The sequence below is a fragment of the Triticum urartu genome, chromosome 3 (assembly GCF_003073215.2).
Source record: "Triticum urartu cultivar G1812 chromosome 3, Tu2.1, whole genome shotgun sequence".
In the NCBI taxonomy this organism is placed as follows: Eukaryota; Viridiplantae; Streptophyta; class Magnoliopsida; order Poales; family Poaceae; genus Triticum; species Triticum urartu.
Genome location: NC_053024.1, coordinates 580,964,712 through 580,978,613, shown reverse-complemented (window position 1 = coordinate 580,978,613; position 13,902 = coordinate 580,964,712). Strand labels below are relative to the sequence as shown.

Here is a 13,902-nt window from a genome sequence, read left to right as displayed (position 1 = left end):
GTAGAGATCATTCCTCTCGACATGATGAATACAAAGACAGGAGCAACTATGGATGACCTCAAGGATAAGACACCAGTGAAAAAAAATGATGATGAGGAATCTGAACCAATCTCGAGATTTGCAACATCTGATGCTCTGTCAATTCATCTGGACTATTGTCCTGCACTGCTTAGCAAGTTTGAAATGGGGGAGTCCGACGCGGAAGAAGAAAATGACAATATTGAGATGCAATGTTTACTAGATGAACTGACCTTGGCGATGAATTCTGTGAAGAGATCTTTACTAGACTCATTGGAGAAAGCTGATATAGTAGTTAAAAAAACCCAATGTCAAAAGCTCACCTACTTGGGGCCCGGTGCTTACTGATAAACCTATGACCAGAAATCACCGGAATGTTAAGATCATGGACAAGGCGACCACATACATGATGAAGAAAACCTTGGAAATTCCTGCTACATTAAAAGGTAAATTGTTTGCTATCCTAAATCCTAATGAACTTGCTTCATATACTCCTCAAGTGGATTTGTGTATTGGTAACAATGAGAAGGAACAAAACGATATTACTCTTGATCTAGTTGACAAGGAAAAAGTTAAATGTCCGCAATTTGCTAATGAAAACCCGGAGATTGTTCTCCCTGACAACTTAGATCTGATGGACTTGGGTGTCCCTACTCCTATTTCTGGAAAGGGTGATATACCATATAATGAATGAGTTTGCACTGTTGATTCAGGTATGGAATGCCCCTGTTTAAATACTAAGAAGAAGCCATGTGGCTTATCTCACCCATTTAAAATTAAATGATAGGTGCTTTTTGGAATATTTGAGGTCTTGGTCAACCTGGGAAAATACAGTGCCTAGGGGACTTTATCAGTAATAACCATGTGGATTTCCTATGTTTCTTTAAAACTAAGAGAGAAAATATTGACAATCATATCCTAAAAAGTATATCTGGTAGCAAGGTTTTTGATTGGCATTGTCTTCCTGCGATAAACACGGCTGGTTGGGATCCTTATGGGGTCTGAACAGTGATTTATTTGAAACAATTGATTTTGTTAATAAGAGATTTTGCATTGTTGCAACGTTGAAGAACAAAGTAGATGGTTTTATTTGGCATCTTATTACTGTTTATGGTACTTCTTACAATGAATTTAAACTAGAATTCATTGCTGAATTGCATGATATCATTGGTGGTCTCACTTATCCAGCTTTGCTTGGGGTGACTTTAACTTAGTTAGGTCCACGGCTGACAAAAACAATGGAGTTATTAATAATCAATTTTCCTACCTCTTCAATGACTGGATTAATAAATGGTCCCTTGTGGAGATTGGTGTTGCGAATAGGAAGTATACTTGGAGTAATAACCAAGATAATCCCATTTTTGCCACCACTGATAGAATTTTTACTTCTCTTTCCTGGGACGCTCACTTTCCCATGTCAGTAGTAACTCACTCCCTCGTGTAGGCAGTGATCATACACCCTTGATTTTGGAAACTGGGGCTCGGAGGGTTACCTCCCCGAAGATCTTTCGCTTTGAAAAATGGTGGCTTGACCACCCTGATTTTTAAAAAATGGTGGCTGATACCTGGAACACCCCGGTTCCTGGGAAAATAGCTTTAGATATTTGGATGAACAAAGCAAGATATTTAGGAAGAAAGCTAGGGGTTGGAGTATTAACATTGAAGCAGGTATTAAGAAAAAGAAGAGAGAGCTTTTGCTCGAGTTTGACATTCTCGACGTCTTTTCTGAGAGGAATCAAATTGATGATCGTGATAGGGTCAAGATGGAGGATATTAAAAAAGAACTTGCACAAATATGGACCAAAGAGGAGACTGCTTTATGGCAGCGCTCTAGAGATCGTCGAATTATTGATGGGGATAAGAATAATGCTTTTTTTCATGCTCTAGCTAATCATAGACATAGAAAAAACCATTTATCCGAATTAATTGGTGAGAATGGTCCTGTTTATACTACTCAGGAAATGTTGGATGTGGCTACTGCCTATTACAAAAACTTATTTTCTTTTGAAACTAAGCATAACATCTGCCTTGGACCTTCCTTTTGGGAGGAAGATGAATTGGTTACTCAGGAAGAGAATGATCATTTGCAAAAAAAAACTTTTCTGAAGAGGAGATCAAAGAGGCAATTTTGGGGTCTTATGCCCATGGTGCCCCTAGCCCGGATGGTTTATCTTTTTTGTTTTATCAAACCTTTTGGGAGGTGATTAAATCTGACTTTATGGCCCTAGTCAGAGATTTCGAGGAGGGTAAATTGGATTTAAAACATTTGAATTTTGCCTTAATTGTTCTCATTCCCAAAGAACCTGATGCTAGGGAAATGAAGAAGTTCAGACCTATTAGTCTGAGTAACTGTGGGATTAATTTTTTTTCCAAAGCCATGACCAATAGGGTTTTCCTCATTGGTCGTAGATTGATTTCCTCTAACCAAACTGTGTTCATTAAGGGGAGATACATTTTGGAGAGCGTGGTTATGGCTCATGAACTGATCCATGAGATTAAAAAATCAGGCTCGGAGGGCTTAGTTCTTAAGCTGGACTATGAAAAAGCATATGATAGAGTTAGTTGGGATTTCCTGTTTGACATGCTTCATTCGAGAGATTTTGGCTGCAAGTGGATTGCTTGGATCAAAAGTACTCTCATCAACATCACCTTTAGTGTGAGAATTAATGATACTAATGGACCCTACTTTGTAGGAGGAAAAGGTCTCAAACAAGGGGATCGTCACTCCCCTCTGTTGTTTAACTTGGTTGCTGATGTTTTTACCAAAATGCTCAAAAAGGCTACTTCCCAAAACCTAATTTCTGGGCTTCTGCCCCATGTGATCCCTGGAGGTGTGGTTAGTCTGCAGTATGCAGACGATACTATACTCTTCTTGGAAAACTCTGTTCACAAAGCAAGGAACTTTAAATGGCTTCTGTCATGTTTTGAAAACATGTCTGGTATGAAAATTAACTTCCACAAAAGTGATCTCATGACTATTAATGTGGATTATGCAGTTGCAAATGAGTTTGCACAAATTTTCTGTTGTAAAAAAGGCTCATTCCCTATTAAGTATTTGGGAGTGCCTCCGCACTATGATAAACTAAAAAGAGAATACCTCCAGCCTATCATTGACAGAATCATTAAAGGCATTTCTGGATGGCTGGGGAGATATCTCACCTACAAAGGGAAAATTATTTTGTTGTGTGCTTGTGTGATTAGCATCCCTGCTTATTTGATGTCTGTTATCAAATTTCCTAAGTGGACAATCAATGCCATTAATTCTCAAATGGCCCATTTCTTTTGGGGGGACTTAGGAGATCAACACAAATACCACCTGGCCAATTGGGGCTTGATTACTAGGAAAAAAGAATTTGGAGGTTTGGGGGTTCCCAATATTAAAGAATATAATATGGCCTTGCTAGCTTCATGGGGCAAAAGATTCTTTGATAATCTGACTCGGACTGGACTAAACTCCTCTTGTATAAATACAGAATTAACTCCCCCGATCTCCTTTGGGCTAAAAGTGAGGGGGGTCTACCTTTTGGAAAAGCATTACTTGGGCCTTGTCGGCAGCAAAAACCTTTTATAGATGGAAGTTGGGAGATGGAAACCTCATTAGCTTCTGGCATGATGTGTGGGTGGGGGAATGTTCCCTTAAAGTACAATTTTGGGATTTGTTTAGTATCTGTAACCAAACTGAGAATACAGTTGCCCAGGTATGGGATGGTAACGAACTTAAGCTAACTTTCAGAAGATGTGTTAATCGATCTGGTATGGACCGCTGGGATCAACTTGTGTGTGTGGTCCAACAACATCCTCCTCTGGATGAAGTGGACACTCCAATTTGGGGCTTAGAATCCAATGGGATAATCATAGTAAAATCCTTTTATAAACAAATCAACTTTGGGGGGATAGTTTCTACCATTAGTGATAAAATGTGGAAAATCTTATGCCACAAAACATTCATATCTTTTTATGGCTGTGTGTTCATAATAAGATACTTACTAGAGATAACCTTGCTAAAAGAAGAGAAGTTGACGATCCTTCATGCCTATTCTGTTCTGAGCAGGAAACTGTCCAAGATTTGTTGTTTGATTGTGTGGTAGCCCAACAAGTTTGGGATTTTGTTGCAGAGTTCTTTGCTATTGACAAAATTACTGGTTTTGAAAGTGTGATGCCCTTCTGGCATATGCATAAAAATAAAGTTGTGTTGAATTTGGTGACATTTGCTACCTTATGGAGCCCATGGAGACTAAGAAATGAGTTTTGCTTTCAGGGGCGCAAATGGAGAAATGTGAAATGCATTCTTGCAAAACTAAGCTGCTATTTACACCAATGGGAAGTTCTCTGCGGCGCTGGGCAAGCAACTCTACTGCAACAATGCATCCTCCTCTTGGACAAATGGCGTGGGGAACTCCACCGGATTGCGTGGAGGTGATGCAAGAAGAGACCAACTGAAAAAAGCTGAGCGCGGGAGAGGATGGATTAATCTATCCCTGGAGATCTGCGTCGAAGTTCATCCTCATGTGTTCTCTGTTTTCGCTGGTGCTCTGTAATAATTAGAGTGGAATGTCGGTCGGCTGTAGGTCTATCTCTGCTTTTGCTGCTTTGCAGTAGCTAGTTCCTTCGAGAAACCTGTGACTGGTTGTTTTCTGCTTCATTCTATAGGGGGGGGGGGGGGGAGGGGGGTGTCAATCCTCTGTTGTAAAAAAGGCTCATTCCCTATTAAGTATTTGGGAGTGCCTCCGCACTATGATAAACTAAAAAGAGAATACCTCCAGCCTATCATTGACAGAATCATTAAAGGCATTTCTGGATGGCTGGGGAGATATCTCACCTACAAAGGGAAAATTATTTTGTTGTGTGCTTGTGTGATTAGCATCCCTGCTTATTTGATGTCTGTTATCAAATTTCCTAAGTGGACAATCAATGCCATTAATTCTCAAATGGCCCATTTCTTTTGGGGGGACTTAGGAGATCAACACAAATACCACCTGGCCAATTGGGGCTTGATTACTAGGAAAAAAGAATTTGGAGGTTTGGGGGTTCCCAATATTAAAGAATATAATATGGCCTTGCTAGCTTCATGGGGCAAAAGATTCTTTGATAATCCTGACTCGGACTGGACTAAACTCCTCTTGTATAAATACAGAATTAACTCCCCCGATCTCCTTTGGGCTAAAAGTGAGGGGGGTCTACCTTTTGGAAAAGCATTACTTGGGCCTTGTCGGCAGCAAAAACCTTTTATAGATGGAAGTTGGGAGATGGAAACCTCATTAGCTTCTGGCATGATGTGTGGGTGGGGGAATGTTCCCTTAAAGTACAATTTTGGGATTTGTTTAGTATCTGTAACCAAACTGAGAATACAGTTGCCCAGGTATGGGATGGTAACGAACTTAAGCTAACTTTCAGAAGATGTGTTAATCGATCTGGTATGGACCGCTGGGATCAACTTGTGTGTGTGGTCCAACAACATCCTCCTCTGGATGAAGTGGACACTCCAATTTGGGGCTTAGAATCCAATGGGATAATCATAGTAAAATCCTTTTATAAACAAATCAACTTTGGGGGGATAGTTTCTACCATTAGTGATAAAATGTGGAAAATCTTATGCCACAAAACATTCATATCTTTTTATGGCTGTGTGTTCATAATAAGATACTTACTAGAGATAACCTTGCTAAAAGAAGAGAAGTTGACGATCCTTCATGCCTATTCTGTTCTGAGCAGGAAACTGTCCAAGATTTGTTGTTTGATTGTGTGGTAGCCCAACAAGTTTGGGATTTTGTTGCAGAGTTCTTTGCTATTGACAAAATTACTGGTTTTGAAAGTGTGATGCCCTTCTGGCATATGCATAAAAATAAAGTTGTGTTGAATTTGGTGAGATTTGCTACCTTATGGAGCCCATGGAGACTAAGAAATGAGTTTTGCTTTCAGGGGCGTAAATGGAGAAATGTGAAATGCATTCTTGCAAAACTAAGCTGCTATTTACACCAATGGGAAGTTCTCTGCGGCGCTGGGCAAGCAACTCTACTGCAACAATGCATCCTCCTTTTGGACAAACGGCGTGGGGAACTCCACCGGATTGCGTGGAGGTGATGCAAGAAGAGACCAACTGAAAAAAGCTGAGCGCGGGAGAGGATGGACTAATCTATCCCTGGAGATCTGCGTCGAAGTTCATCCTCATGTGTTCTCTGTTTTCGCTGGTGCTCTGTAATAATTAGAGTGGAATGTCGGTCGGCTGTAGGTCTATCTCTGCTTTTGCTGCTTTGCAGTAGCTAGTTCCTTCGAGAAACCTGTGACTGGTTGTTTTCTGCTTCATTCTATAAAATGGGGCGGGGGGAGGGGGGGTGTCAATCCTCTTTCATTCAAAAAAAAGAGAGTAGTGGGTTGTGTGTACTTGCCCAAGGCATGTCAAACTTGTGAAGAATAGCGGCAAATCTAGCTATCACACGCTAGCGCATCAGGAGAGGAGAGTGCATGCGGGCAAAGTAGAATTTAGCACTGTTGATATTTATTTATTTTTGGAATTGTGCAGTTTTTGCAAGAACAAAAAGGCAAGCATTTCGCATGGAAATTAAAAATTTCCGTTGGCCCATGCAGGTCTCGAACCTGCGACCTTCGCGTTATTAGCACGACGCTCTAACCAGCTGAGCTAATAGGCCAATTGATGTTCAGAAATTCCAATTTGCCTACTAATATCATATAAGACACGTAGCGAAACCCACAACCAAAATCTCTCTAGATGCCTTGCGTAGTAAACAAGACTTCAAAATACAGGGATTTTATAAGGGCTGCCTTTAGATGGTGCATAGGAGGAAAAAAAAAAGGGGGCGTGGGCTCATGTTGAGATTCCTATGGAATGAAAATTATAGGAACATGAGTTTGAATGGTCCAAAAGGCTTAGAAATTCCTTCAATCCAAAGAGGCGCTTAGTAAATCAAGGACTACCAACGCAGAAATTTGTAGAATTAGGACAAATAGGAGTCCACTTAAATTTTAATCTTTTTAGAGAATAGAGATCATGCACATAGATATTGATTAAAAACTTACACAGGTTTTCACAAAATAAAATATTCCCTTCGTCTCATATTAATTGGCGCTGAAATGGGACGGAGAGAGTATAACTCTCTGACCTTAGTCAAGAGTGCTACAAAAGTTTTGAAGCTATAACTTTGCGACCTTACCTTTCCGGTCATTTTCATGCGATTCACAAATGATACTATTGTTTTATGAAAAAAAAAATGTACACGAGTTGGTTACAAATACATTTTTTTGCTAACTTCTATAAAATGGATGCCCCAGAACCAGGATCATTCTTAGTATTTTGCTGATGCTAAGTTCACACTACAGCCAATCCAGAACCAACAATAGAGCAGTAACATGAGCAGAGAGGAGACAAAAGCACCAAAAGTGGGCACATAACAAACATTTCCAGCCACGGGCACCATTTAGCGAATGGGAGAACCAACACTAGCATAGTTATCACGAGAAGCATATGTCAATTTCATTATGGACTTTGGCAATGATAGGTTGATGTTTTGACTACGACGCGATCCTACATGGATCAGGGAGACACACGCGACCGACAAGTAATCAAAGAAAATAATGGCCCAGAGATAGTTTCTCGGGACAGCAACACAATCTTCTGCATGCAAGCAGTGGATACCAGCATGGGCTTCGTATCATCCCATGGCATACTTCTGCGTCCAGCTGCGGGCTGTCGTCTCGTACTTGGACCGATCCGTCTTGTACATGTGGGCAATCTCAGGGACGAGAGGGTCGTCCGGGTTAGGGTCGGTAAGCAGCGAGCAGATTGAAAGCAGAACCTGGTGAAAACAACATTACTGGGAGTTAGTAGTGCAGCTACATTCTGCATATGCAATGCACCAAATGGTAACTGTATTCTGTTCAAAAAATAAATAAATGGTAACTGTAGATTACTAGACCTCAAGGAGATTACTAGACCTCAAGGAGAGGGATGTCGGATGTTTTTATCCCAACTGTACAGTTTTTATCAGGATGGTTTGCAATGTTTTGAGCCCCAAAAAAGTAACTGAGCTTAATATCTGCTAACAATATGATAGCATCAACATGAGGTAACACCAAATGACTGCATTTGGACAAACAATTAAGACTACGGCCAAAAGGTCATGACAAGGCACACAGCAACATTCTAGAACCAGATGGCAAAACATTTAAAACTTTTTGTAGCGTCCATCAAATCACATCAAACATGTACTCCCTCCGTAAAGAAATATAAGAGCGTTTAGATCACTATAGTTGAGATTATAAATGGTGTAATGAAGCAATGCAGAGAACTGTAGCTCATCAAGAGTGCTAGACTGCTAGGGCATGTAAATAATTCATTTACTATGTATATACAGCATATCAGCAAAAGGTGTAAAGGACTGAATTGTTGCAAGAACACCTTAGAGATTGTCAAAGCAGGACTCCATTGCTCCTTCAGAATGTCGAGGCATATGCTTCCATTGCTATTGATGTTCGGATGGAAGACCTTTGTCTTGAACGATACCTGAAAGAAGAGATACTTGAGAACACAAAGGAGGAAAAGGGAAGATTAAAAACAACAACAGGTAGACCCACAAAGTTGAACCTATCATAGAATGTGGTGTTAAAAAAAGATAAGATTCAGCAACAGAATTTTTCTTTTAAAATTAAGAGGTGATATAATAACAATTTCTGCAAACAAATAAGGCATAACAAGATACAGTTGATCCTTAATATCAAAATGCAGGGATGAACATACATCACATGATCTAACACTGAAACATCAATGGAACATGAAGAGAGGAGACATACTGACAGTTTGACAAGATCCATCTTTCAATAAAGATGACAAAGATGCAAGGAAATTTGTTTGGCTCAACATTGTTCAGCACTAACCTTCGGAGGCTTGAAGGGGTAGTCCGGGGGGAAATGGATATTCACTAAGAAAACACCTCCAGCATAAGGACTATCAGGAGGACCCATAATGGTTGCCTGCCAATGGAACATATCCTCGCCAGAAGGACCTAAATAAATAGAATCCTATAATAAATTAACACAATCGTTTGTGCAAGCAAGGGAATAGTAAGCACTAAGCAGCAGCACGACTTAATCCTGATTATAGAAGAACTGATGGTCAATTGTAGTGGTTGTTGATGGCTGCTCATCACTTACTAAGTTGAAATATACTTTAAAGCACAGGAAGACTATATGCTACTCCCTCTGTCCCAGAATATAAGAACGTTTTTGATACTATGCTAGTGTTAAAAATGTTACTAGATACCTTAAATAAAAAAATCAATTTAGCTAGTCAACCGCAAAAAGGACACTGACAAGACAGCAGCTGATATATTGATACATTCTCTTTGGGCAAGAACAGCGAATGAAACTGCGTATTATAATTCAATTTCCTGGATAAGTGACTCAGCAAAATGAAATCCATTCAATGAAATAATACATTTTATCAATGGGTCGATGGCATAAATAGTTCCAGTGGAGTTATGGTCTCGCTCAGAAATAATTGACAGCAATGATATTTGTAGACATTGTGCATAATAAATAGCCTGCTAAAGGCTAGCCTTGATGGACATTGCCCTGTAATTTCACCAGAGATGGTAGGTGAATTACTGGTGAATTACGATACACAAAGTTGAAAGCTCACATGACCACAGCATATATCAGCACTGCTAAGATACACACAACGTGGCTAACAGTCATAACTGAATCATAGATCTAGCTCGTACCTGCACTGCATGATGTCGGAGGATCTTTCTGCAAGTCCTTGAGTTCCTTCAGGATACGTTTTGAAGCCATGATAAGCTCCTGCTTTGAATTTCATTTACATGTTTATTAGACTGAAGATTAGCTCTAGAGTTTAAACATGTTTTTGTTCACCACATACTGCAATAAGTTGGCAGCATAAAAATAAACAAAAGGTAAAACAATACAGGTTTATTGCCTCGAAGTATTTAGCCTGACACTGAAGTAACTTCACTACTGACACGTATATATTGCTCCAAAGTAACCTAGAACATATAGCTTCGATCAAGTAATGATTGGGTGGTAACCTTAACATATTCGTTCAATTACACCAACACAACAGGTTATTTCAAAGCTGGCAAAATTAAACAAACTAGCATAAAACTCATCCTGGGACAAATAATTAAAAAATTAATGTGGTTGTCAAATTAGCATTAACAGATAACGACCTTTAGGACAACAGGCTGCCAAACTACATTAACAGGCAAGGCATATCCCACCAGATCGATCCCACATGTTCACGAATCCATCTGCGCATACAACAGATCACTGGCTATGCTAGAAACGACGCTCTACACGCGCTAGCAACGAATTATTACGCAACAGATCACATCACGCAACAGATCGAGGCTGACGATCCAACGGATTGAGCGGGCACGCGTCTAATCGACAGGCCGATGGACGAATCGCCACCGGCGCACAACAAATCTACGCGCAGCACAGGCCCTACTACAAGAGAGGCCCCGCCAGGCACGAGGCCACGGATCTACCAAAACAAAATATCAATCCAGTCACGGCCAACGGAATTGGGGGAAAATTACGCGAAGGCCGGGACGGAGACAGATCGGGGTCGGACCCCGGGCTTACCGGCGCCGATCTGCCGGAATCGAGGGAGGGGCGGCGAGGGGGAAAGGCGGGAGGGGATCGGGGGCGGAGGTGCTACCTTTTCTTCGCGGCGGCCACGAGAGGTCGGGATGGAGAGAGAGGCCCTCGCTCCTTTTCCGCTCGGGGTCTTTGCTCCCTCTGTTTTTGTTGGGTGCGCGCACCCGATGCACGGCGTTATATTTTCCTTTCCTGAAATAATTACGGGAAGGAAATCTAGCAGGGGACGAGGCGTTCGGAATACGGTTCTCCTGTGTGAAGGCGATGTCGACACAGTGAGGGCAGAACGGGGAATTTCGGTGGTCCAAGTTACGAACGGGTCAAATTATTCAACTGTATGGAACCTTACCGGTGCATCACATATAGTTAGATTCTTCCGCCTCTTTCTTTTTTTTCTCCAGTGGTATCACAATTTCTGTACTACCACTTCCGTCTCGAATTATTTGTCTGACATCTGTCTAGATACAAATCTATCTAATAATAAAACATGTTTAGACACATCCACCGATATATCTAGACAAAACTAAAACAAGTTATTTGGGATGGGGCGAATACACTATACTACTTACTTTCTTCATCTGAACTGACTTGTCGCTGAAATTTCGCGTTCTGCAACAAGTAATTCCGAACGGAGTACTTACAAAAGTTTTTGCCACGCAACAGGCTTCGTCCAAATTTACGCACGTTCTTTTTCCTCTATTCATTATGATTTTCTTCCTCATAATTTATATTTTGTGGGTAATATTATCCGTCCATCGGATGAAAAAACGCGGATCTGGAAGCATTGGAAACTGCCACGTCAAGCGTGCGCACCTGCCGTTGGGAGCGAGCCTCGCACAAACAATTCCATCTCATAGAAGCTTATCCATCCATCTCCCTCGCCACTCCACAGCCCCCCACTACTCTCACGCCCTTCCCATCTCCATCCAACCCAACCATGAACGGCGCACGCGGGATCGTGCAGCTACCGGCGACGAGGCCAGGATGTCGTGGTTCCGGGAACAGGGCGGCGCACCCTGCAGCCACCAGTTCATGTCGCACGGCGCGTGGGGAAGCACTGTCGGGCCGCGTCAGCCACGCGACCAGGAACACTAGGGGCCACGACGACCGTGCATGAAGGGGAATCTCGTCGTTGTGGACGTTCTGATACGGGACGTCTCGGGAACGATCTTTCACGGTGCCAAAGAACTCACAAGGAGCAGCAACTATCTCTCTCAAATGGCAAGGAGCAAGAGGAAAACTCTCAAATATATTACAACGGATAACTAGCTTGGTTTACAAGGATGCAATCCAAACCATGAAACTTGTGAACCTAAGAAGAATCACAAGAGAGAACCACAAGGATCCTATATGAATTGAGGACAGGTCCTCCAATCCACACACACGAGCTAACACTCAACGATACTAGTGCTCACAGCACAAACATAACCTCACCGGCTGTCTACAAACATAATCTCAGAAATCTCATCCCCCTTCACATGGAACAGCTGGGGAGTACTTATACTAGAAGCACCTACTAGTTAGGTGTGAAAACAACTCAAAATGAAGGGTAAATTCATGAGCCCCAAGCTGTAGCAGGAGCAAACTTGTTGAGCCTCTCGCTATAATTAATTCCTGGACAACTTGCATGGAAACTTGCACAACTTTTAACTCAAGACCTCAAATGATGCACCATTTTTTTGAATGAAAGCTGACTTAAAAGACCATCTTTTCCAGCCTCTAAAACGTGCTAGACCCTTCTAGAATTAATTAGGTTTAGATGGGAAGTTGCAGCTGGAAATCTTATGTGTCATTTCTCCCAAAATAGGCACTGAAAACTTCCCCACTAAGATAATGGTTTTGCCCATGTTCTTCTTTGGCTGCTCTAATGGTTTAACATTTGTGTTAGCATGAACCTCAAACTTTGATGCCCTGGTCATGATCTGGTCCACATCACGTCTGTTGTGTCGACGCGCGTGGACGAGCACCGACGCCATGTCGGCCATGCGAGCAGGAACACCAGGGGCCGCAGTGTCTACACATGGAGAGGCACCTCCCTATCGCAGCCGCCCGGTTGGTCGACACACGTGGACGAGCCCCTGGTGTTGTTGCTCGTGTTGCCAAAGAGCCCAAAATAAAAAAATGAGAAAAAAAAGAGAAGGGGCAATGCTACTATCCTTTTTCCAGACTTGTGCTTCAAAGTAGCACCAAGATCTTCATGATAGAGAGTTTCCTATTTTGTCACTTATACTAGTGGGAATTTTTTATTATAAAACTTGGTTTGTATATTCCAATGATGGACTTCCTCAAATTTCCCTAGGTCTTCGTGAGCAAGCAAGTTGGATGCACACCCACTTAGTTTCTTTTGAGCTTTCATACACTTATAGCTCTAGTGCATCCGTTGCATGACAATCCATACTCACTCACACTGATATCTATTGATGGGCATCTCCATAGCCAGTTGATACGCCTACTTGATGTGAGACCATCTTCTTATTTTTGTCTTCTCCACAACCACCATATTCTATTCCACCTATAGTGATATATCCATGTCAGACGCTCATATATTGCGTGAAAGTTGAAAAGGTTTGAGAACATCAAAAGTATGAAACAATTGATTGGCTTGTCATCAGGGTTGTGCATGATTTAATACTTTGTGCGATGAAGATGGAGCATAGCCAGACTATATGATTTTCTAGGGATAACTTTGTTTGGCCATGTTATTTTGAGAAGACATGATTGCTTTGTTAGTATGCTTGAAATATTATTATTTTTATGTCAATGTTAAACTTTTGTTTTCAATCTTATGGATCTGAATATTCATGCCACAATAAAGAAAAATTACATGGATAAATATGTTTGGTAGCATTCAACATCAAAAATTCTATAGGTAAATACGTCTCCAACGTATCTATAATTTCTGATTGTTTCATACTATTATATTATCTATTTTGGATGTTTTATATGCATTAATATGCTATTTATATTATTTTGGGACTAACCTATTAACCTAGAGCCTAGTGCCAGTTTCTGTTTCTTCCTTGTTTTTGAGTTTTACAGAAAAGGAATATCAAACGGAGTCCAAATGGAATAAAACTTTCGCGATGATTTTTCTTGGACTAGAAGACACCTACGAGACTTGGAGAGGAGGTCAGAAGACCTACGAGGAGACGACAAGCCGTAGGGGTGCGCCCCAGGGGGGCACCCCCTGGCTTGTGGTCCCCCTGGAGGCCCTCTAACCCTAATCTTCGGACTATAAATTCAGAAATATTC

The 13,902-nt window shown here is 41.4% G+C and overlaps 1 protein-coding gene and 1 non-coding gene across 2 annotated transcripts; both read right to left on the bottom strand.

Annotated features, from left to right (window-relative positions):
• Window positions 1–6,591: 6,591 nt before the first annotated feature.
• On the bottom strand, window positions 6,592–6,665 carry TRNAI-AAU. Its single transcript has one exon. It is a non-coding gene; the product is annotated as a tRNA-Ile (tRNA).
• Window positions 6,666–7,482: 817 nt separating this feature from the next.
• LOC125545136 (ubiquitin-conjugating enzyme E2-17 kDa-like) lies at window positions 7,483–10,865 on the bottom strand. Its single transcript, XM_048709013.1, has 5 exons — window positions 10,712–10,865; window positions 9,753–9,831; window positions 8,908–9,035; window positions 8,432–8,536; window positions 7,483–7,829 (listed from the first exon to the last, which is right to left on the bottom strand). Exons 2-5 carry the CDS (start codon window positions 9,820–9,822, stop codon window positions 7,686–7,688), a joined length of 447 nt encoding a protein of 148 aa, XP_048564970.1. The 5' UTR covers window positions 9,823–9,831; window positions 10,712–10,865; the 3' UTR covers window positions 7,483–7,685.
• Window positions 10,866–13,902: the final 3,037 nt, after the last annotated feature.

Coding starts and splice junctions, on each gene's coding strand:
- LOC125545136 (XM_048709013.1), bottom strand. CDS start 9,822: ATGGCTTCAAAACGTATCCTGAAGGAACTCAAGGACTTGCAGAAAGAT. Junction 9,036..9,752: donor TCCGACATCATGCAGTGCAG/GTACGAGCTAGA, acceptor CTATTTATTTAG/GTCCTTCTGGCGAGGATATG. Junction 8,537..8,907: donor ACCCCTTCAAGCCTCCGAAG/GTTAGTGCTGAA, acceptor CTCTTCTTTCAG/GTATCGTTCAAGACAAAGGT.